The sequence below is a fragment of the Vipera berus genome, assembly GCF_964194415.1.
Source record: "Vipera berus genome assembly, chromosome: 1".
In the NCBI taxonomy this organism is placed as follows: domain Eukaryota; kingdom Metazoa; phylum Chordata; class Lepidosauria; order Squamata; family Viperidae; genus Vipera; species Vipera berus.
This window is the reverse complement of record NC_138202.1, coordinates 257,918,040-257,942,376: the sequence shown is the minus strand read 5'-3', so window position 1 is coordinate 257,942,376 and position 24,337 is coordinate 257,918,040. Positions and strand designations below refer to the sequence as shown.

The 24,337-nt window shown below is 39.8% G+C and overlaps 1 protein-coding gene across 1 annotated transcript; it reads right to left on the bottom strand.

Annotated features, from left to right (window-relative positions):
* Nucleotides 1-1,866: 1,866 nt before the first annotated feature.
* RWDD1 (RWD domain containing 1) lies at nt 1,867-15,572 on the bottom strand. Its single transcript, XM_081314314.1, has 7 exons — nt 15,308-15,572; nt 9,976-10,041; nt 8,424-8,554; nt 7,678-7,821; nt 4,727-4,859; nt 3,649-3,711; nt 1,867-2,161 (listed from the first exon to the last, which is right to left on the bottom strand). The coding sequence occupies exons 1-7, from the start codon at nt 15,378-15,380 to the stop codon at nt 2,049-2,051; spliced, it is 723 nt and encodes a 240-aa protein (XP_081170440.1). The 5' UTR covers nt 15,381-15,572; the 3' UTR covers nt 1,867-2,048.
* Between the last annotated feature and the right edge of the window lie 8,765 nt (nt 15,573-24,337).

Sequence of the window (24,337 nt, the reverse complement as noted above, 5' to 3'; positions counted from 1 at the left end):
AGGAAATTAAGAGAACATTTTCTATATACTAGCTTATAGTAAGTTGTCTATTAGTGTTTTAAGATAGTTTATAGATTGGTGTTATTTCTTAAACTTAGAGTGAGGTTGTATTACTATCTCTGAAAGTCAGAGGTCACCTTTGTTATATTTGTTAAATGTATTTTTTTTCCCTTTAGGGCACCTTTATTGTGTTTTGCCATTCCTTTTCTCTTTTAGGTTGGTTTCTACTTTAATATATGATGTTGAAACTTTGTAAAGATATTATAAAAATCCCAAAAAGTTATGGGTGTCCTGGTTTTGTTATTAAGGCTCTTTTATTTGTGAATGTCATCACATTAAATAGAACTGGCATACTCCTGTCCTTAACTGATGCCAAAACAACACTGAACTTACAACAATCTGCTAACTTAGCCCAAATTTCTTGTTTCTCTCACCTGACATCTCCACCCTCCCCTCAAACATAGTGATAGTTTGAAGCCCCACCCTTTTTAGGTATGTCATGGGGGGGAGCTTTGACTGCCAAATTGTTGGCGCCATATTGATCTTTTTACTTCCCATGTGGGTACCCTGAGCATAATTATATCACAGTAGATGGCTTATTGTGATACACTTAAGAAGCTAATCTAAAAAAAGATGTATGGATATTCTGAGAAGGAGCAATTCTGAAACTACATCAGTAACACTTGTTTTTCTAACCCATATTTTAATTTCCTATCAACACATATTGCTCATAAATTTGAAAAAAGAACAGAAAGACAAAACTGGGACGTGGCAATTCTAAGAATGCTTCCCATGAATTACATTTTAGCAAGTGAGACAGGAGACCCCAAAACATTTTTTCAGTGACAATGGATTAATCTATTGTAGATACAGGTTTTTAGAGGTTTTACCCATCAGCCACACAAAACATCCAAAATTAATTTTTATATAGCACACCGACAGCTGATTTTTTGAATCTCTGATTGTAAAGACAGAGATGAACTTTAATGTTTCAATTATAGGGCATAATAGAATTTTCTTACTGAAACATTGGGAAGATGAAATATAATCTGAACTATTTCCAAAGAAGCTACTTCCAGCTTCTGGAAGTTTATTGTTCACTTTTTTTACATTTTTTACAATAAACCTGGCAGGTTTGAGGGATATGCTTCAGGAGAAAACTGAGCTTAGTGGCATCAACACAGACATCTTGTTAAACTTTAAGATTACAGCACCAGACAAAAACTATCATTCTTTTGGGAAGGTGTAAGTCTCATCCTTCTTCTAAAATAAGCATCCTATCATAATTTTGTAATCTTCAAGGTGCTGTCAAGAACGATATGTTCCAAACAAAGAAGAAAGCCAATTTCCCTTCAGAACTCTCCTCCTACAATGAATTACGGTGATTTATAATTGAAGAAGAAAAAAGCATCACCTTCAAAACTATTGTAATCCAAGCCCTTAGTAAAGGTAAAGGTAAAGGTTCCCACGCACATGTTTCCAACTCTAGGGGCCGGTGCTCATCTCCATTTCAAAGTTGAAGAGCCAGCGCTTGTCCGAGGATGTCTCCGTGATGGCCGACATGACTAGACGCCAAAGGCGCACAGGACGCTGTTACCTTCCCACCGTAGTGGTCCCTATTTTTCTACTTGCATTTTTACGTGCTTTCGAGCTGCTAGGTTGGCAGAAGCTGGGATGAGTAACAGGCGCTCACTCTGTTACGTGGCACTCGGGATTCGACCCACCAAACTGCCGACCATCTGATCGACAAGCTCACCGTCCTAACCCACTGAGCCACCGCGTCCCTTAAGCCCTTAGTACAACAATGCAATTAATTTGAGAAGAGAATTTTCTGTTTTTCCCCGAATACACAAAGAGACACAAATCTCAAATGTTAAAAGTCTGTTTATTACCTGGGCTGAAAGCCACCAGAAAAGAAGTCACTTGGTCTTAAAATACGTCCACCCTCTTCTTTGAAGAAAAAGATATCCAAATCACATGTGCATCTTTCTGGGTACAAGTATCCAACCAAACCTACGATCAGAGTAGCTAGTGGAGGGATTTCAGATTTAGTCACTATCTAGATGAACAGGGTTGTAGTCCGGATCGTCCTCATCATCCTCCAATTCCAAATCATCCATTTCCTGGAACAATGATTCATCTACTTCCACATTGTTTCCACCTGGGAGAGAGGGGAAAAAGGGAAAATAAAGATGACAGAGAGAAGAGTTGAATTCCAAACTGGGTGCTTGTAATGACCACTTAGCAGTCTGACCCAGCACGCAAAGAAGACAGAAACCAGACAGTGGACGGTCTGTATCTACACAATCAATTCAAGCAAATGGGATTGAGCTTAAATTGTGTTCTTTTATGTGACATGTAATAAATTCTGAAGGAATACTGTACAGGACCCATATAGCATGGCTCATGAGGTTAAAGAGATATCTCGATACTTGCCATTTTATCATTTTGAATAAGTAACATAAAAATTAAGGTTATTACTTTTGTTTCCAAAAAGGAGTACAATTTTCTGCAAGCCAAAAGTAGTTAAACTGTCTTCTTCAGATTGCTTTTTCAACTGCTTATGTTATGGATCCTCTGAGAAGTCTCCTGCAGTTAAACAAGCATCTTGGGAAAAGGAGTGGATATGTCGCCAGTCTATAGTTTGAGTCTGAGTTAATCACACAGGATCAATGATATACATCTCTGGACAAGGAAGAAAAAGATAACTGTGGAGCAATAGTGACACCTTCTGTCTTCCATAATTCTGTCCTTGATAATCATCAAGCTTGACGTTTATTTTGGAGGCAAAATACATACAATTAGGCATGTAAGCGATGATGGTACAATGCCAAAGCTTTTTCTGTGTGTATGCTTTCGAGTCAGTTTTGACTTCCTGCAGCTGCTTGGACTAGTCCCTGCAGTGTTCTTGGCCATTTGTTATTTGCAAAACATTTTTTTAAGAAAAAGTGCATGTGATATCAGCAAAATGGAATCCTATAAGGGACCAGAAATATTTCAAGCATTAAAACTGGTGTTTTTCAGATCTATCCTCAGTTTAAGCCACATCCAAAGTTATTTGATTTCAGCTGGCATTTAGCATTTTATATCCACATAAGTAGAGATGCTTGCTCAGTTAGCTTTTTCCTTTCTGCTAGAGGCTCATCACTATATATATATATATATATATATATATATATATATATATATATATACATATACTTATACATATACATACATATACATATACATATACATATACATATACATATACATATACATATACATATATATATATATATATATATATATATATATATATATATATATATATATATATATATATATATATATATATATATATAAAAATCCCATTTATATCCCGCCCTTCTCCGAAGACTCAGGGTGGCTTACAATGTAAAGCACAAATCAATGTGCTTAGCAATTTTGTTTAAAGGGATATCTCCCAGATTTCACATTACCACTGAACCAGAAGTAACTGCTTATTTCCAAAAGCATATCAGTAGTTTTTTTGAAGGCAAAATTTAGCCAATTGATATGAAAATACCAGTACATTTAATGGTAAATGCCAGTACATTTAGTAGTAAATAGCTTTTACCATTAAAATCATATTCTATAGCAATTAAAGTAGAAATAATAGAAGGTTACCATCTTCTAAGAACTGAATATCAGACGTATCAAGGTTATGATCTGTCTCAAACAGCTGCTTTCCTATTAAGAAATAAAAGAATTAGGTTGATTTGGAGAATGGTATAATGAACATATTTATACTTTATATTACAACTCTGAAGATAATCTTATGATGGAGTAGACGAATGAAAATGCAACTCAAATACCAAGAACTGCAGTACTTTTTGACTTTGAAGTCTGAAGAGTGGTGACTAGATAATTTCCACTGTCAGATAATATGGCGAGCTATGATTAAATTGAATTATCTTTAAACAAACACAACACATTACACCTAAGGCCTCACCCTTAGTTACAATCTGGACCTGGTCTAGATTTGTTCATGCAAATAACAACCATAGTGTGCACAAGCCTTCTCCACTCCCTTATCCCTAATATGTCTTCCTGCATACTATATTAGAGAAAATTAGGTTTTCTTTCTGTGTTTAATACAATTGTAATCTAAGACAAAAATCCTAAATTCAGGCCCCTCCTGAATTTGATAACCTTTATCTCTTACAGAACTAGGGTATGTGATATTAGCAACGTGAACAACTCAAGGATGCAGTTCCGTCCTTATTATTCAGCTACTTTGAAACTCATAGAATTTGGTACTCAACACATTTTGACATGGAAATTTTGCCCAGTACTTGTTTGATACTCAACACACAAGCTAGAACTTATGTAGATCAGCTGCCTTGTGACTCACTACTTTATTCCTTACAGGAAAAAATTGTTTGGTACCCATTGTTTCTGATAACTCATTGTGCTCCCAGAATCAATTAATGATGAGTACTGAGGTATCATTGTATTTCTTAGCAGCTCCAATAAAAATATCTATTCAAACATTTATCAATGTCAGTTGTTTAACTTCTGTATTCCTGTGGATAATGTGGACTGCTTTCTTGAACACTGATATTTTTCACCACCCAGTGTTGCATGACTAACCAATTTGATACAGCTTGTGTGGATTTAATATATCAAATGAAAAAATAAAATCCACCAGGGACAATCTAACACCAGGCACATGGCTTATATAAGACAGACTATGATATCCCACCTGTTAATTTATTTTTGCCACACTGTTCTTCTTCTTTCATCTTTTTTCTTTTGATTTCTAAAAGCTCCAAATCAAATGTTGCCTTCCAGCGAAGAAAGTTTTCAATAGTGACAGGGGTGCCATGAAAACATTGCTACACAAATGGAGAAAAATAAGATAATGTTACAAAAAATGTAACAAAGGATAATAGCAGCCTAATAATGTCACCGGCTTTCCAGGTTTGATACACCAAACCTATTCTCACATAATCAAGTAGGCAACAGAGGCAACTATAATCCCAGTCAGAACTGTTGTGAAACAGTTCTGTTGACAGTACTGATAACAATTACTTTGAGATTCTTTAATGGGAAGTGGAAAGTGGCACACAAAGATTTAAAGCAATTATCGTTGTTGTCATCATCATATCATCCTGGCTATATATTTCAAAATAAAATAAATAAATAGCACAACAAAGGAGCAAACAAACGCAACCAAGGAAAATCCAAGGCCAAAAGTAACTGTAGTCCTCTTCCTAAAAATAGGACGTTACAGGTAGTCCTTGACTTACAACTGGTCACTTAGCCACAGTCCGAAGTTACAATGGACCCCCCAAAATGGTATTTAGAATTAGAATTAGAATTCTTTATTGGCCAAGTGTGATGGGACACACAAGGAATCTGTCACCAGTGCATAAAGTGTACATACAAGCAACAGTGATAAATCATGATCGTAATCATCATAAAAATACTTTCATCATAAATCATAAGACACCACACTCAGCAATGGCCATAGGATTCTAAATAAGCAATCAACATAAATCATAGGTAAAGGTAAAGGTTCCCCCGCACATGTGTGCTAGTCGTTTCCGACTCTAGGGGCCGGTGCTCATCTCCGTTTCAAAGCCGAAGAGCCAGCGCTTGTCCGAGGACGTCTCCGTGGTCATGTGGCCGGCATGACTAGACGCCAAAGGCGCACGGAACGCTGTTACCTTCCCACCGTAGTGGTCCCTATTTTTCTACTTGCATTTTTACGTGCTTTCGAACTGCTAGGTTGGCAGAAGCTGGGACGAGTAACAGGCGCTCACTCTGTTACGCAGCACTCGGGATTCGACCCACCAAACTGCCGACCTTCTGATCGACAAGCTCAGCGTCCTAACCCACTGAGCCACCGCGTCCCTAACATAAATCATACTAGGATACTAAAAAACAATATAAATCGCAAGATACAAGTAACAAAGTTGTAGTCTTAAAAAGATGAGGAATAGGTAATAGGAAGGATGAGAAGGATAATAGTAATACAGCCCTACTAAATTGTTTGACAATGTTGTGGGAATTAGTTATTTAGCAGAGTGAGGCATTGTGTCTAGTTGTTTTGTTGTGCAATGCCAAACTCAGATTCAAAGTTCCAACACCTACACACACACACACACCACATCCTATAGTCATGTGATCACATTTTGGGCATTTGGCAACTGGTCTGCATTTATGGCTGTTTGCAGTGATCATATAACAGCAATTTACAATGGTTTTTTTTTACTAGAAACTGATGTTTACTTTCAATTTCTGGCAAAAAAAACCAATGGGTTTACTTAACTAGTTGGTGTTTGTTTAGCAACTGGGAATTTGCTTAATAACCCTGGTTATTTGCAACAATCAACACAACTTCCAACCATAATTCCAGGCTCAATAACAGTCCTAAATTGAGAATTACCTGTATGTAATTACATTATTCTATGCAAATGTATTCTTAGTCATTAGATACACTTACACACATATTGTGGTTCCATAGGTAGTTTATCTAACTAACCTGATCCAAGATTTCACATGCAGACTATGGGATTATATTGGGTCTTATTTGTCACACTATATTAATAAGCCAATTTAAAAGAGATGAGAAAGCCAAGAGACTGTCATTCAGCAACCAAAAATCAACAGAATAAATTTTTCCTATCCTCTGCTAAGGGTAAACTAATTGATTGAATAGGGCTATTTTCCTTTCATTTATGTATGGGCGTGCATGTGCACCTTTGAATCTGTTTTGACTCATGGGGATTGTTTAGACCAATTCTTACAGGGGGGGGGGTTGGCAAAGTTTTCTGCGAGTGGTTTTCCATTGGCTTCCTCTTAGGGCTGAGAGAAAGTGACTCGCTAAGGTCACCCAGATGGTTTCATGCCTAAGGCAGGACTAGAACCTATGATCTCCGGGATTGTAGCTTGCTGCCTTTAACCACTACACTTTAGCAAATACTAAATTTATCCAGATGGCAAGTATCCTAAAAGTGGACCAACCTAATCACAGGATTCTTGGCGAGGCTGAAAAAACATCCCAACTTTTATCTCACCACCATCATGTTACCCAGCTTGAGTTCAGATAATTTAGTTTATCTACTTCAACAACATTTGTAGCCATACTGAATCCCTTCATGTTTCCCACCTGCTTTCTGCAAAGAATACAAGACCGTGTGTGTGCGTGGGCGTGCGTGTATTCACTTAGTATACACACATGTACTTACACACACACATGTACACATACATGTATACAAATATATATTTCCATTAAACAGAATATTGGTCCATAAAAAGAAAATACAAGAGAGCTTTAAGCTTCTGGATTCTTAGTATTGCAACAACAAAACACAATCCATAGGTTTGTATTATATAATGTTACATGACTTTGGATGAGAAGCCTGCCATCCATCATCTATCTGTCTGTCTGCTGTCTGTCTGTTTGTATCTATCTATCTATCTATCTATCTATCTATCTATCTATCTATCTATCTATCTATCTATCTATCTATCTATCCATCCATCCATCCATCCATCCATCCATCCATCCATCCACCAATATCACCCTTTTGTTCTCCAGTGATCCTTGTATCAGACTGGAAACACTGTAAAATCAGGGTATAGATTCAAATACTGCAAATGCTACTTTTTCTTTCTTACAACAATGTGTTGATGAATTTTTATCACCTTTTCTGCCTCCTCTGCCTCTTTTTCCTTCTGTTTCTTTTCAGCTTCTATTCTTGTTTTCATTAGATCTACTATTTCATTCAGTTTTTCTTGCACAGCTGACACCAGTGTGAAGATCATTACCATACCTAGATTCTCTTCTGCCTGAAATAAAAAACGAAAATAGCTTTACTTGCAAAGAACTTAGTTGGAGTTAAAATCATAATTTCTGTTACAAAAAAATGTGTGGTAGGAATGGCTTTAAAACACAATTCAAAGTAGGTAGAAACATATAATAAACCTTGTCACCAACAAAACTTTTCAGTTTTCATTGATCTGCTGCTCATGGCAGCAAGTGATTTTGCAAGTGATTTTGGAATTTTAAAAAATGTGTTGGGTTGCCACTAAGATTTTTTTCAACCCTACAATGCATTTCAAAGTTTGTGAACATCGAAAGTTTATAGTTATTATGAAATGACATAAACACCTGTATCTTCTATAAGAAGATGTTCTAACTTCACTCCCATCTAATACCCGGTGGGTCCCAGTTTTATAAAATAAATTATGAAGTACTTATATTCATTTGTATCATCTGCAATATCTATGAACCTTTAACTTGGAAAATCTAATCATGACAGTTTTGACATAATCTTGTTTATCTTCCAGTTTTCAAGTCACATGTATTTTTACTCACTGAATAAAAGTTGAACTGCCTCTAAAGAACTACTGGAACCAAGAAAAAACCATTTGCTCTGAATATTCCTTACTTGCTCCTGCAGTAGTTTTAATAAGTCTGCAATGTCATTATTCTCAAGATTCTCATGTGCAAGCAATTCACACAATGGAACTTCATCTGGATACTTTTCTGAATAGGTGAATTTGAGGGTTGTCTGAACAGCTGTAGTGCAACAGAAAAAAAAGCAACTTAAATGTCCAACTGAAATTACTAATATTTGCAATTTAGTTAGTAATATTATCATTGCTTGTGGGAAGATCAGAAGACAAACAATCCATTCCACTCAAAACACTGTTGGGATTCCTGCTGGCAGACAGCAGATGAGAATAAGTAGCAGTTTCTACTTTCTTTTTTTAAATCATCTTTCATGGTTTTAAAAATTACTTTATTGAACTTTTAATATTCGTAGAGATGTGGATAAGCAGAAGAGTAAGAGATTCTCAATCTACTCCCAACTCTGATTCTCTCTACTAGAAGAGTTTTGTATTGGAGGACATTTTTCTCTCCATGCTAGAAGGACAAGATCTAACATATCCTTTGGTCTCCAAGTATATGAGTAAGCTTCAATTTATAAACAACTCACTTGTATTGAAACAAGTGATTTGTTTTCTACTTGTAAGTATGCATTTGAACTTTATAATCCAGGCTTTGAAAATATTATGAAATTATCTTCACTATATTCATAGAATAGAATTCTGTATTAATCAAGTGTGACTGAACACACAAGAAATTTGTTTCCGGCGCATAAGCTCTCAGTGTACAAACAACAGAGTGGTAGGTCATAGATCAGAGATCATAGTTACAATCATTAATCATAAGATACAACAAGTGATAAATCATAAATACCAATAGGAGAAGGTATTAGGAAAGATGAGAAGGATAATATCAATACAGCCTACTACATGGGTAAATATCTTTAGGCCTAAGACAGAGCTGTGGGAATTAGGTGTTCAGCAGAGTGATGGCATGGGGGGGAAAACTGTCTTTGTGTCTAATTGTTTTGGCATGCAATGCCCTGTAACAGTGTCCTGAGGGGAGGAGTTGAAACAATTTGTGTCCAGGATGTGACATCTGTAGATATTTTCTCAGCCTTCTTTCTGATTCGTGCAGTGTACAAATCCTCAGTGGAAGGCAGGCTGGTTGCAATTGTTTTTTCTGCAATTGATCCATTGCATTGAAGTCTCTAACTGTCCTGTTTGGTTGCTGTGCCAAACCAAATATCCAGGTAATATTTCTCATGTCTTGTACCACGAATCCCAGGTTTTTTGATCAATTGACTCAAGTATGAAGGTAACATGGAACTCAGTCAAACCATCATTTTCATTTTATTGGAAAGCCCCACTGAAACACCTTCAGGACAACAACTTGCCCAAACCAATCCAGCAGTTTATTTCCAAAGAAAGATTTCAACTTGAATTTTCTGCAGTAAAATCCAATATTTTCCCCAATAGAAGCATCATAGATTTCCAAGCCTTTCACTGTTTCATACTGAAATAATCTGCTCTTGCTTTCAATTATTTGTACAAAATTATTCTCTCTGAGATTTTCCCCCCCATATAAACACTGAGAGGCATTCATCTTACTTTCATCATTTTCTCCTGCTTCAGATGTCACAGTGATAGTGAAACTTGTAGGGTTTTCTGATAACACTGTTGAAGAAAAGAACAGATAAGAAAAACTATTTTTCATATGGTTTTTTTTAAAGAATACCGTTGCAAATTGACATGTAAATTTCTTTAGTTCTAAACTGCTGAAATTCTGTTCTTCACTTTAAACAAACAGATATGTAAATCTGACTTTATTTATATGCTTCTTTTTTTAAAAAAGAATTTATGCCTTCAATCAGAGTGGCCTGAAGTCAAATCCATACAGCCTGTGTACCCTCTGAGGAATAAAGAGCTAGACCACATGCTTTACAGGCAAAAACCACTGAGCTATTACCTGAACACACAGCATTTACTGAATGAATTATGAATGAATGAATGAACCTTTATTGTTAAAGTACAACCATGTATACATTGAGATTGGCTGAGCCTCCCTTCGTGCCCCCACCACCACATCTCACAGTGGCAACAAATCCACCATCTTATTACACCACGTGAGCTAATTGCACACAACACATCAGCCTCACAAGTCAATCATACATAAAGTTATTTCCTGTTCAAGAGCCTGACAGCCCATTGATAGAAGCTGTTCTTTAGCCTGTTGGTACGGCTAGCTATACTCTTATATCTCCTACCAGATGGTAGGAGAGTAAAGAGGTACCAACCAGGGTGTGAGTCGTCCATGAAAATTTTCCTCACTCTTCCAAGGCAGCGAGCCCTGGCGATGTCATCCAGTGGTGTCAGGGGACAGCCCATGATGTTTTGTGCTGTGCTCACCACCCTCTGTAATATCTTCCTATCCGCAGCTGTCAGGCCAGCATACCAAACCGCAATACAGTGTGAGAAGATGCTCTCTATAGTAGACCGGTAAAAGAAGGTCATTAGCAGTTTCTACCCTGTTCTTCCACAAGACCCTGTGGAAGTGGAGTGTCTGTTAGGCATTTCTGGCCACCTGAGTTGTATTGACTTTCCAGGTAAGATCTTCACAGAGGTAGACTCCCAGAAATTTAAAGGAGGAAACTCTCTCCACACAGCTTCCCCTGATGTAAAGTGGGGCAGGTTCCTCTCTTTTCCTCCAGAAGTCTAGCACCATCTCCTTCGTCTTGCTGATGTTCAGGTGCAAGTTGTTCTCTAAAAACCATAGGGATAGTTTTTGTACCTCCCCCTGTACGCTGTTTCATCTCCACCTGTAATAAGACCCACTACAGTGATATCATCTGCGAACTTAATGATCGCAGTGGGTGGGTCGGACAATACACAATCATATGTGTACAGTGAGTACAGGTAGGGGCTAAGCACACAACTCTGTGGCGAGCCCTTGTAAAGCTTCAGGGGGGTGGATGAAACAGACCCGACCCTCACTGTTTGTTGCCGGTCCCTCAGAAAGTCTTTAATCCAATCACAGATGGAGGGGGGGAAATTCAAGTCAGTCAACTTTTCAATAAGGATGCTTGGCAGAATGGTGTTGAAAGCCAAGCTATAATCAATGAAAAGCATCCTGACATAGCTTCCAGGTTTCTCCAGATGGCTTGCTACAGAATGTAGAGCAGTAGCTATGGCATCGTCTGTCGACCTATTCCCCCTGTAGGCAAACTGATGTTTGTCAAAATCCGGTGGGAGGCATGTCCTAAATTGTTGGAGAACCAGTCTTTTGAAGCATTTCATCACTACAGATGTTAATGCAATAGGTCTGTAGTCATTCAGGCACCCAACTGCTGTTTTCTTCGGGACTGGGACAATGATAGCTGCTTTCAAGCAGGATGGTACACAGGGCAATTGCATGGAGATGTTAAAAATCCTTGTCAGGACCCCTGCTAATTGATCGGCACAATTCTTAACCACTATCCCCAGCAACCCATTAAGAGTCTGAGAAATCCACATTGGATTATGAAGATCCTGACTCCCTTTGGATGTGAGTGGATATGCATACTGTAGTTTGATGCCACTGGATCAGTAAGCCAGATAAATATGGACACTAGATTCATTTTCCACAGTCTGAATGCTGAAGCCAGATTTTGTTGCTTGGTGTCATCATTACACTATGATACCACCACAACACTCCTTTTAATTAGTTCAGTCAAGGTATAAAGCAGAAAGCTATTGGAACACAGAGCATGAAATACATGAATTTATTATATCTTGGGCACCGAAGGAAGTAGAAGCTATGATTGCAGGATTGTTCTTTAGTCATGTTTGAAAACTCCCAGAGGAAGGTGAGATCTCAAAAGATTGGAGGAGAGCAAATATTATTCCAAATTTAAGTGGATGAGAAGGATACAAAAAAGTATGGACCTGCCAGCTTCACATCTATACTGTACTGTCAAGAGATTATTGAACAATGTACTGTATTTATAAATATCAGGTAGGCATTCTACAGCCAACAAGAACAACCTGGGGTTTATGGCAAAGAGTTCATGCCACACTAGCCTTATTTCCTTCTTTGACAGAGTTACTAACCTTACAGAAAAGGTAAATCTAATACAGGTAGTCCTCGACTTAACCGATGACAATTGGGACCAGAATTTCCACTGCTCAGCAAGGTGATGGTTAAGTGAGTGGCACCTGATTTCACAACCTTTTTTGCCACAATTGTTAAGCAAATCACTGCAGCTGTTGAGCAAAACATATTGTCCCAAAGGTGCTTTTCTCAAGAGGCAACTGGACTTTCTTATTTTTTCTCTGAAGACATTTTGCTTCTCATCCAAGAAGCTTCTTCAGCTCTGACTGGATAGTGGGCAATGGAAGGATTTATATTCCTTGAAGACAGCTGGTCATTTGCATTCTTTTAGACAGTAGTTGAGACTACTTGAAGTTTATCTGTGTCCTTAAGATCACCTGAGTGGTGCAAATGGGTGTGGAGCCTTCTTGGAACTGCTGAAAGGACTGTGCTGTAGTCTGGAGATAGATGGTGCATATCCCTCTTCTTTGACCCCTCTTTCAAACCAGTGGTGCTCTCTGTCCAAAATGAGGTTTGAAAGAGGGGTCAAAGAGGCCATCTATGCCAAAAAACTAAATAGCCCCCTCTCAAGAGAGGGGAATGGGTATGACACCATCTATCTCCAGTCTGCAACACAGTCCTTTCAGCAGTTCCAAGAAGGCTCCACACCCATTTGCATCACTCAGATGACCTTGAGGGCACAGATGAACTTCCAAGTGGCCTCAACAACTTTCTAGAAGAATGCAAATGACCAGCTGTCTGCAAGGAATATAAATTCTTCCATTCCCCACCATCCAGTGAGAGCTGAAGAAGCTTCTTGGATGAGAAACAAAACGTTTTCAAAGAAAAACAGTTGCCTCCTGAAAAAGCACCTTTGGGACAACCATCATCTGGATGACTGAGAATCTCCAGAGACATTTAGCGAAACATATCTAGCTTCCCCCATTGACTATGCTTGTTGGAAGCTCCCTGGAAAAGTTGCAAATGGCAAAATTACATTTCCCTGGGATATTGCAACCGTTGTTAATATATACCAGGTGCCAAGCAATCAAATTCTGATCATGTGACCATGGGGATGCTGGGATGGCTGTAAATGCAAGAGAGCAGGTTGCAAGTCATTGTTTTTCAGTGCTGCTGTGACTTTGAATAGTTGCTGAACGAATGGCTGTAAGCCGAGAACTACTTGTAGTCATAATACACCTGGACCTAAGCAAAACCTCTGCCGAAGTCTCCCATAACAATCTCCAAATAAAATGAGAAAATATGAGCTAGATAATACTGTTGGATGGAATCAGAACTGGTTGAATGACAGACAACATTCAGCACTAATGGTTCCATTTTAGCTTAGAGGGAAGTGTCAAATGGAGTGCCATAGGACTGTCTCCTGGGTCCTGTGCTGTTCATCATTTTTATCAGGGAACTGAATGAAGGAGCTGAAGAGGCACTTTTATCAATTTTGCAGATGACACTGAGCTGGGAGAGGTAGCTTATACTTTAGAGGAGAAAAAGATGTTTAAAAGTCTAGCCAGGCAATGGGCTGAAATGAACAGGATAAAAATTAACAAGATAAAATGTAGTTCTACGTGGGGATAGGAAATAATATATGATACAAGCCTAGGATGGGGGGGGGGGGGTGGGCAGCTGATTTGGCAGTAGCCCAGGTGAAAAGAATGTGGATGTTCTTGCCAACTGCAAGCTCAACACAAGCCAGCAGGGTGATGATGATGCTAAAATGGCAAATGCCATCTTGGGATTCACTAACAAGAGCACAGAGTCCAAATAATACGACATTATTGTTCTGCTCTATTTTACCCTGGTCAAAACAAATTTAAAGAGTTGTGTCCAATCCTGGGTACCAGGGTTCAAAATGTGACAAACTGGAGTAACATCACAGAAGGCCATTAAAATGGTGAAGGCTCCAGGAGTGAAAGGACGTGTGTACGTTTAGCCAGATGACTGAGTCGAAGTGCAATAGCAACCTTACGCACACTACTGCTTTTCCTTTGGGAACCCAAGGTGGTGTACCGAGTCCCCACAACACCATCCTTGTGAGTTAGGCTGGGCTGAGAAAAAAAAGAGACTGGTCTAAAATCACCCAATGAGTTTCTGTGAGTGAACAGACCTGAACAGTGCCTTAACCACTACACTACCGTGACTCGGGTAGAAAACGCTACCCGATCATTACGTTTTACAAGGAGGTGTTTTAAAGCGCTTTGGGTTACGACTTTACCGTCAACTTTATTCTACGCTTGCTTTTAGCATTCCAGAGGATGGTTATATCACAAATGTTTTAATAAAAGAGCTATTACATTCAAAGAGTGCAGCCTATCGAGTTTGAATGAATGACGGCATCAGGACCTAAGCAGGAATGACTTTTTAAGGGGGCCACTTCCGAGGGCATGAGTTGTACCGCCCGCTGTTCAAGCACCCCTAAGCCAAGTCACCGGAGAGCTTAAGCCTTTTCTTGCACCCTCCCCTCCCCACCCCACCCCCACTAAATTGCCGAAGAAAGAAATGAGATTAGACAAAACCATCCCTTAGTACAGTACCAAAGGAGAATCAGAGCCCGGCTCTCGTATCTCTTTCGGAAAGCTGGAAACCCAAAGCGAAGTTCAAAGAGCTGGATTCTTTATATCCAATTTTCTGGATTCTCACGAACCAGTGAACACCCGCTCGAGCTTCTCCCAACACACGAGGTGGCAACGCGACCGGTGCTGGGATCGAGTTCTGGAAGGGCCAGTCCCGAAAGAAAAACTCTTGAACCGGAAGAACGGGGCAAAAGAATCCTCACCGCATGCTGGAAACTTGCCGCTGCCCCCGTCGCCCTGCGAACCCACGCGCCGCCCAGCGCCCAGTTCCAACTCGCTGCCCTACCTGTGTAGGAGTCCGGATAGATGGCCTCCAAGGCCTCCAACTCATTGCGCTGTTCTTCCCCGTAGTCGGTCATGGTTTCCCGCAGCCGGCCATGGAACGCGCCGACCCGCAATTGCCTCCGCCAGCAGAGGGAGCCCGCGGAGGAAGACGCTGCAGCAGCCGCGAGCTGGAGGGGAGGGGGGCTGGAAAAGAGGGAGAGAGAGAGAGAGAGAGAGAGAAAAAATAGCCAGGCCAACTCTACGCACGCGCAATGCCCCGCCCGCCCTACCGCCGCAACTCCTCGGCCTGGGAGGCGATCCGTTGCTCTTCTGTTGATTGATCAGGGCTGCCTTCCCGGGGACGCAACTGATTTGCTCATTCCGCTGGAGAAAGCTGGCTTTTGCCGCCGGGAGCTTTGGAGCCGCGGCCGTGGGATTGCGATGGCTGCCTGACCGCTCTTCCCAGTGTTGTTTCGAAATCGTTATTATCTATACATGGTTTTGATCGTATAGCCCAGGGGTAGGCAACCTCGGCTCTTTTACGACTCATGGACTTCAACTCCCAGAATTCCTGAGCCAGCTTGGCTGGCTCAGGAATTCTGGGAGTTGAAGTCCATGAGTCGTAAAAGAGCCGAGGTTGCCTACCCCTGGTATAGCCATAGAAAGGTCTTGCAACCCAAAGGCGAAGGGCAATTTGAAGCTGCTCCATGCTGAAGCTTGCTTAAGTTGAGGACACTTTGGGTCTATGGAGATTCTCAGTCATCTAAGTCATGGGTGTCAGAAAGGTGCTTTTTCAGGAGGCAACTGGACTTTCTTGTTTTTTTCTTTGAAGACGTTTCGTTTCTCATCCAAGAAGCTTCTTCAGTTCTGATTGGGTGGCGGGGAATGGAAGGATTTATATTCCTTGCAGACAGTTGGTTATTTGCATTCTTTAGAGTCGTTGGGGCCATTTGGAGGTTTACCTGTGTCCTCAGGGTCACCTGAGTAGGTTGTGGAACCTTTTTGTCTGCAGGATGTTTTCTGCCCTGTGTCCTTCCACTGTTGTAGGCAGGCGCCGACTGTTGGGAATGAGTCTGTGTTGTCTGCATCTCAAACTGCGCATGCTTCCTCCCTCTCATTGTACCAGTGTTTTCCGTTATGCAGCTCAGTTTGGAACCTCTTCTAACTTTGTGCTGCCCTCAGCTCCCCTTTTAACCCCCCGAAGATGATCTCTGGCACGCACACAAGAATGTCTATGGAGATTCTCAGTCATCATGGTATATTCAGTACAGTGCAGTGAGACATGTGCAGATCTGTACACTGGGGAAACAAAGCAACCACTTCATAAATGCAAGGCACAACGTAGGAGAACAAACCCATCAGGACAAGATTCAGCAGTCCATCTGGATTTAAAAGACAAAGGCCATTCTTTTGAAGACAGCAAAGTCCACATTTTGGACAGAGAGGACTGCTGGTTTAAAAAAGGGGTCAGAAACCATCAAAATTGAACAGCCCTCTCAACAGGTGGGGAGGGATACAACATCATCTATTTCCAGTCTACAACCCAGACTTTGCAGCAGTTCCAAGAAGGTTCCACACCCATTTACTCAGGTGACCTGAGGACACAGATAAACCTCTAAGTGGCCTCAGCATCTGTCTAAAACAGGGTCTTCAAACTTGGCCCTTTTATGACTTGTGGACTTCAATTCCCAGAATTCCTCAGCTAGGCACACTGGCTGAGGAATTCTGGGAGTTGAAGTCCACAAGTCATAAAAGGGCCAAGTTTAAAGACCCCTGGTCTAAAAGAATTCAAATGACCCATTGTCTGCAAGGAATATAAATCCTTCCATCCCCCACCATCCAGTAAGAGCTGAAGAAGCTTCTTGGATGAGAAGCAAAACATCTTCAAAGAAAAACAAAGCTCAGTTGCCTCTTGAAAAAAAAATCCTAAATTGCCAGGCTCTGGCTTGAGGATAAGTTCTGAATAGCCAAATAGGTAGAATACAGAGAAATGGTATAAATCATTTATATGTAGACAACACCCACTCTTTGAACTATAACCAGATGATCAGAGATTAAAATCCAGGAAAAGCTTTAAGTGGACGGAAGGCTTCAAAGAATTTGAAACCAGAATGGACCTATAGAAAGCAAGAAAGAACCAACTCTGGATGGAACCAATGGAAGAGCTGGTACCTGTGCCTGGAGAAAGCTGGAAATCGTTGAACAGACTATTCACAGGTACAACAAGATCCAGAGACGTCCTGAAGACATGGGGCTATCCGGTGCCTTCTGCCCTTTGCAGTTGTGGGGACATGCAGATAACAACACATATGTAAACTTGCCCTTTGTGTCCTGATCAGTGTACATGCCTTATTTTAATTGTGATGCTTCTACATCATATCTCAGCGCAATATGAGAGCCCAGGCATTATGTTGTACTAGACTTCATTCATTCATTCGTTCATTCATTGTATATATTTGGCTTAATAGGTCCCATTGACAGTTCACAATTATGATTTAATCCATCATCAAATACAATTTTGCAAGGAGGAAAGGGGAGAAGGTAAAATCTATACAAAATATTCTAGAGAGATCATAGAAGGAATAGTTATGAGTGAAAAAGTAATTATGTAATTACTTCTGTGTAATTAATGTAAAAAATGTGTAATTCTAGACACATTTTACCTCGCCCAATTTATTTTTGAATAGACATGCAATGGATTGTAAGAAATCTAACCTATGATCAGTCAGTTCATGAAAGAAATGAATATGTTTGGATATATTTTTTTGTAATTATTTGCCTTGCTTTTAAACTTATGAGTTCCCAAAGTCATTTGCGAGTTGGGCAGCCTTCTAAGTGAAAATAAATAAAGAACATGTGCTAGTCATAGACATTAAGTATCTGCATGAATGTGTGATCAAAGACATGTGGTAACAGAGTGGCAGAAAGTGGTGTTTCTGAGTTTATAAATAATTTTCTCTCTTGCAGTGTGATTTTGTTCACTCAACCAAGTCAGTCAACCATGCCCTCTTTCACAAAACTTCATTATAATCTCCATTTCAATTGATTTTCCTTCCCTCCCTCCCTTGCTCAATCAATCAACATTCAGCATCAACAGTAATGTGGAACATTTTTTTCTTTTTACAATATTTTTCTAGGGCTTTCTTTTTCTTCATAATATTTTCCACCTCATGTATGGTTGGGTTCCTAGAGTTTATTATTATATCCGATTTTAGTACTTTTTGTTTTGTTTTTGATTTAATGGTAAGCATGATGTTACTGTCTTTAAATAAAATTATTTTTTAAAAGTAAAATAACATTGCCTGAACCTCACTTAAGTGTACCTTAGTTTTTTTAACAAACGATGCAGGTCAATTGCCTATTATATTGCCACAAGGAATTCACTGGTCAGTTTTAATAAATACAATCAAAATGAACAAGAAAATGTATCTTTCTTTCTGATGCACATTGGCTTATACAAATTAGTTCAACAGTTTCCAGAATAATCACAACACTGCATGCAATTCAGCATTTTAATTCTATCTGGGCTTATTTTGTGTCTTTTTCTCTTGCATTTTGTTTCTAAGCATTTTGATACTATTAATTGTACTTTTGCAAACTTCCCTGAATCTGCTGATATGTCTCCTGTTATGCATAGGTAATGCTGTTTTATTTACAGGATTCTACTTGGAAGAACTGATTTATGCATCTGATCACAATTTGGGCTAGCTCCAAAGCCAAAGTAATAGTTTTAATTTATGCTTATGGAAGCATTGATTTGCAATTTCGCCTAAAAATACAATGATCCATCCTATAGTTACTGTTCACTGAAATTGTCACAATTAGCTGTTAACAAAAAGAAGGGAAAGCTATTTAATTCACTTATTATTTATGGGTAAGATTTATAAACTGTGTCACTCCAGAAGATCGAGATGGTATACAAATTAAAAATCTATACAACTAACATAATAATAACCACAATAAAACTAAACAATAAATAGTAATGGTATAGATCTTCCTCTAATCACCAATATATTATCTCCTCCCAACCCTAGTGGGTTTCAGCTAGATGGAAGATAAAATATCTGAGAAAATCTGCAGGTAATTGGGAACATCACGGCATATTAGTTAGTGGCAGATAATGTACTGGATCTGAACTAAGTCATGTCTTAATTTTGTTGAAATCAATGAAATTTAAATGACAGACAACTTTCCCCATAGGCACACTACCTTATTCCCTCAGTAATGAAAACATTCAGAAGATTCTACAATCAGGCACAATCCATTTTAAACTCTACGTGACATGTATCCAATTCCCTGTCTTTCAGATCTTTTTCAGATTGAAGAGGAATAAATCACAGCAGTACTTCAAAGCAGCCAGATGGCAATATTCGATAACATTAAAAGGTATGATTCAGCTGACGGGAGGGTAGTCTCCATGTGGTCCATTTGTTTTCTAACATTGTACTACCTCTTAAAAGCAGACTCAGTATACTTCTAAAAATCAGCAAATATTCATTGTGTAAAAATTGGATAGAAATTGTCTTCATGAAACATTCATTATAAAGTAGGCAACTATCTTTTTTTTTTAAAGCATGGAGGTGGGGAGTCGTAGAATAAAAGGGTGTTTTTAATGAAAGCTTTACAAAAATCCTGCCTATGTAACCATTAGCCTTAGGTAAAACAGGGCAGTTATTTGCAGGATTGTGGCTAGGAAGGCAATGTTGCACCTCCCCTCCCTGTTCTGCTGGGATCTTGATCAGAAAGGAAAAGGGGCATCTGCGAGATAAAATCTAAATAGGTGACAGCAACTTCATGAAGCTTCACTCCCTCCCTAAATTCTTCTCCAAGGGCACAATGTGGCTTCAGTTATGCAATTGTGCCTACCATCTTTGTTTTGTAGACCTTTGCTGAAACTCCAGTTGGTTTGCCATACATTTTGCTGTCCAGCCTAGTTCAATGAACAAGAACAAGCAATGTGGTATCTTTGGGGCCCTACTGTTCGTTCTTGGCCCCACTTTTATATGATTGTTATTAGATGAAAATGTCTCTAGCTCAGAGTTGAGTTACAGGTAAGGCCTTGACTTACAACCACAACTGAGCCAGGAATTATGATCATAAATCATTGCTGTCATTAAGAAGAGGCACCCACACGACTGCCTTGCTCAACAACTGCAATCCCAGCTTTCCCCATTCAAATATTAAGCAACTACATGTGTCATTAAACAGAGCACAGGGTGCCTTGGGATGGGGGAAGCCCACACTCTGTTCCAGGCCCAGACCCACACTGCAGTGCTCCCCCCAGCTCACAGGTCACCTGCGCTGAGTCTCCCAGGGCTTCCCCCACCCTCTGAGGCACACCTTGCATAGCAACCCTCCCTCTCCATGAGGTGCCACAGCCTTGGGCCTGCTTCCTGCCCAGCTAGGTCCCATAGCTTTGGGCATCGCTTCATCACACCGTGCTCCACTTATCTCTTCCAAAGATCACCTTTCTGAAAAAGTGCCCAGCTGAAGCAACATGTGGCCTTCCTACAGAGGTCACCTTGTGTCCTCCTGGAAAAGGGTGCCTTTCTTGTGATTTCTCAGAAGTTCATAATTAAAATTGTTTATAAGGCTGTTTTTGATATAGGCATCTTGGACCAATTTGGGAGATTGGGGGCAGAGTGTTACTGTAGTTTGCTCCTTCCTCTGAGTCTGGTTCCTGTTAGTAGTTGAAAAATTTTCTGCTAAAGATTGGAGGAAACTCACTCAGTCCTGTAAAAGTTATCAATCCAAAGATTCCTACTAACTAAAAAGCAATTAAAAATCTATTTTCAAAGTTATCTTTGTAATTATAACTTTTAATACACTCACTATTTTTTTTAAAAAAAAGTCAATGTTGACTCTTGTTGACTGCCTAAACTGGTATCCTTGGCAAGGTATTTTCAGAAGTGGTTTGCCATTGCTTCCTTCCAAGGGCTGAGAGAGACTGGCCAAAGATCACCTAGTGTTTAACCGGGGTGGGGGGAGGACACAAGAACTCACAGTCTCCCCGTGGTTTGCATCAACATGGTTGTTATAGATGCTTGGAGGACAGCTTTCATCTTCCACGTCCAGTTTTGCATCGCTGGGAGGTCCTAAAAGGGCCAAAGAGTCACCTGGAGGGGCAACCAGCAAGAAGGGGCTTTTGCAGAAATGTGGGGGAGCTGCAACTCTCCCATTAGTGCCTGCATTCCCTTCAAACCGTTGCTATGGCCGGTCACTAGGCTGTAGACAGCTGAAGTCACACTTACCACCAGGCAATATTAAAGCAGCGTGGAAGAGACCGGGTAAGATCAGCCTCTCTTATACTTCAATCTTCTTCTTTCCACCTAAATAAGCTGCTAAGTACCTTTCCCCCTGCAGAGAGGGAGGGGGGATTTCAACCCTCCCTTCAGAAACAGCGGCGATTGAACCTCCAGAGATGATTTAAAAAGAAACATTGAAAAAACGAATTGGACCTCAACTAGAACTTTATTACTTTAAAAAAACTTGTGGACTAAAAGCTGTTGACTATTTATTCCTTACTTCCTATCTTTATTTGAAAATTTGGCTGTTTTCTTCTAAAACAAAGGAAACAATTGAAAAGAGATTAACAGGCAGTTCCCTAAAGGAAAAGAAAAGAATTTTCTAAGCACTTGGGGGACACCTTGTGGCTAAACCTGAAATTGCAATCTGACACCCTAAAAAAAGAGAAAGGGAGAGAGAGAGACTTGGTTGACACTTTAGAAAACAAGGTAAGACTAACCTTGAACACCAGATGTGAGAGTCCACCATGGAAGAAATATAAAAACAAATCTATGCTATGATGAAAATAACCTGCCAAACTTATCAGTTCCTTTCTACAGCCGGTGATGAAATAAGAGCTTTTGGGGGAAAAACTAGAAAGGGTCTTGAATAAGCAAACTCAAATTGTGACTATAACTAATAATTTATCGGGACAGAACATAACAGAAGAAATTGACCAGTCAAATACTCTGACAGAAGATTTAACTACTCAACAAGCACAGACAAGAGAAAACTCGGAGAAAAACCTGACAAATGTATGGAGGAAAAAATTTGTTACATAAAGCAGAAGGAATTTGAAGATCAAAATGAGAAACAAATGGAGGAAAAAATAGACAGTCCAGGACAATTACACCAAGAGGAGAAAATAATGAGAAGATTTGGTACCTCTATCAGACCACTCAACCCTTCAAAAATGGAGATTGGAGGGTCACTTCATTACGATACAACAATACAAGAACTCTTTGATGACCTTGAAGCAAAGAAACAGAAAATGACATGGCAAAGGAAAAAAGCCAGAATAAGATTGAAGAAGAATGGACATATTTAAGAGGCCTGAAATGGAAAATATCTAAATAGATGGGATTGTACTTGGATTATGAGAGACTGTTTTGATGTGCAGATAAAAATACTGGCTAAGGGACACGGTGGCTCAGTGGGTTAGGACGCTGAGCTTGTCAATCAGAAGGTCGGCAGTTTGGCAGGTCGAATCCCGAGTGCCACGTAACAGAGTGAGCGCCTGTTACTTGTCCCAGCTTCTGTCAACCTAGCAGTTCGAAAGCACGTAAAAATGCAAGTAGAAAAATAGGGACCACTACTGTGGGAAGGTAACAGCATTCCGTGCGCCTTTGGCGTCTAGTCATGCCGGCCACATGACCATGGAGACGTCCTCAGACAAGCGCTGGCTCTTCGGCTTTGAAACGGAGATGAGCACCGGCCCATAGAGTTGGAAACGACTAGCACACATGTGCGGGGGAACCTTTACCTTTATATATATATATACACATACATACATACATATAAGAACTCACAGTCTCCCAGTTTCTTATTTTGTGTCTTCATCACTACACCAAACTGGGTTTCTTCATTACCAGGGGGCTGAATAAATGTAATATTTAGGGGGTGTTGCAAATTTTGCAATCCCTGAGTTAAGTAGATAATTAATTGTTTAATGTATTATTTAAATAACTGATCACTTGCCATGTATGAATCATGTTCTGCCATGTTAAAAATTATATTTTGGCAGAATATTTGGAGGAATTCAGTGAGTTGTTCCCTAGACTGAACCTTGAAGTTTAGTTTAGTTTAGTTTTATTTAATTTATATACCGCCCTTCTCCCTAGGGACTCAGGGCGGTTCACAGGGCATATATAAATTACGATACAAAAGTTAAAATAAGATTAAACCAATGCCCAAATAAAACAATAATACAATAATAAAACAACAATTTTAAAAGCCCATATTCCCCCTTCAGGCCAGACCAGCTAATTCGAATAAGTGGGTCTTCAGGCCGCGACGGAAGGTTCGGAGGTCTGATGTCATCCGGAGCTCCACCGGCAGTTGATTCCATAGTGCCGGAGCGCCCACAGAGAAGGCTCTCCCCCTGGGGGCCACCAGTCGGCATTCCCTTACCGGAGGCACCCTGAGGAGGCCCTCTCTGTGGGAAGTTATGCCCTCAGGGCTCTGGTGTCTCAGCTTATGCTCCCATAACTTAGGGCAATTCTTTAAGGGTGCATTCATTGATGTTACTGGTCAAAAACATCCTCTCTTCCTTTCCTTACTGGCTTTTCTTTATCTATATACTACTAAAACTCTGTTTCCTGTAATCTTTAACTGGACAAAATGGCGCACCGTGGAGCAAAACTTTTTGAACCAAGGTACATCAAATGAACTAAATTACAGAATGCTTCCAAAATCCAGGACCCAGGACTCCCAGAGTTGAAACTTTTATACAATACTTTATGACATTCTAAAGCATTTTGTGACATAACACAAAATATCACAAACTTTTTCCTGTGGTCAACCCCTGATGTTTGATTGTACTGTACAATTCAACATGGGCTACTTTCGAGGCATATACATCTCTGAATATCTCCCTGCCTTTTTAAGAACTTTCCAAGTGCTTTAAAAGCTCTGCCATTGTGGAAAGCATTGAGGAATCTGGTAAGGAAATATCTCTGAAGTAATCCAAGGGTCATGAATTGTCTAGTAGAAATTGAAAGGGAGGAGCGTTGGCTTTTGTGGTCTAAAGCTCTACTGAGCCCTTTTG

Excerpts from the sequence above, each read along its gene's own strand:
- RWDD1 (XM_081314314.1), bottom strand. The coding sequence starts at position 15,380 with ATGACCGACTACGGGGAAGAACAGCGCAATGAGTTGGAGGCCTTGGAG. Across the intron at positions 10,042-15,307 it reads CTATCCGGACTCCTACACAG|TGTTATCAGAAAACCCTACA; the intron begins GTAGGGCAGCGA and ends TTTCTTCAACAG. Across the intron at positions 8,555-9,975 it reads AGCAGGAGAAAATGATGAAA|CTGTTCAGACAACCCTCAAA; the intron begins GTAAGATGAATG and ends GTTGCACTACAG.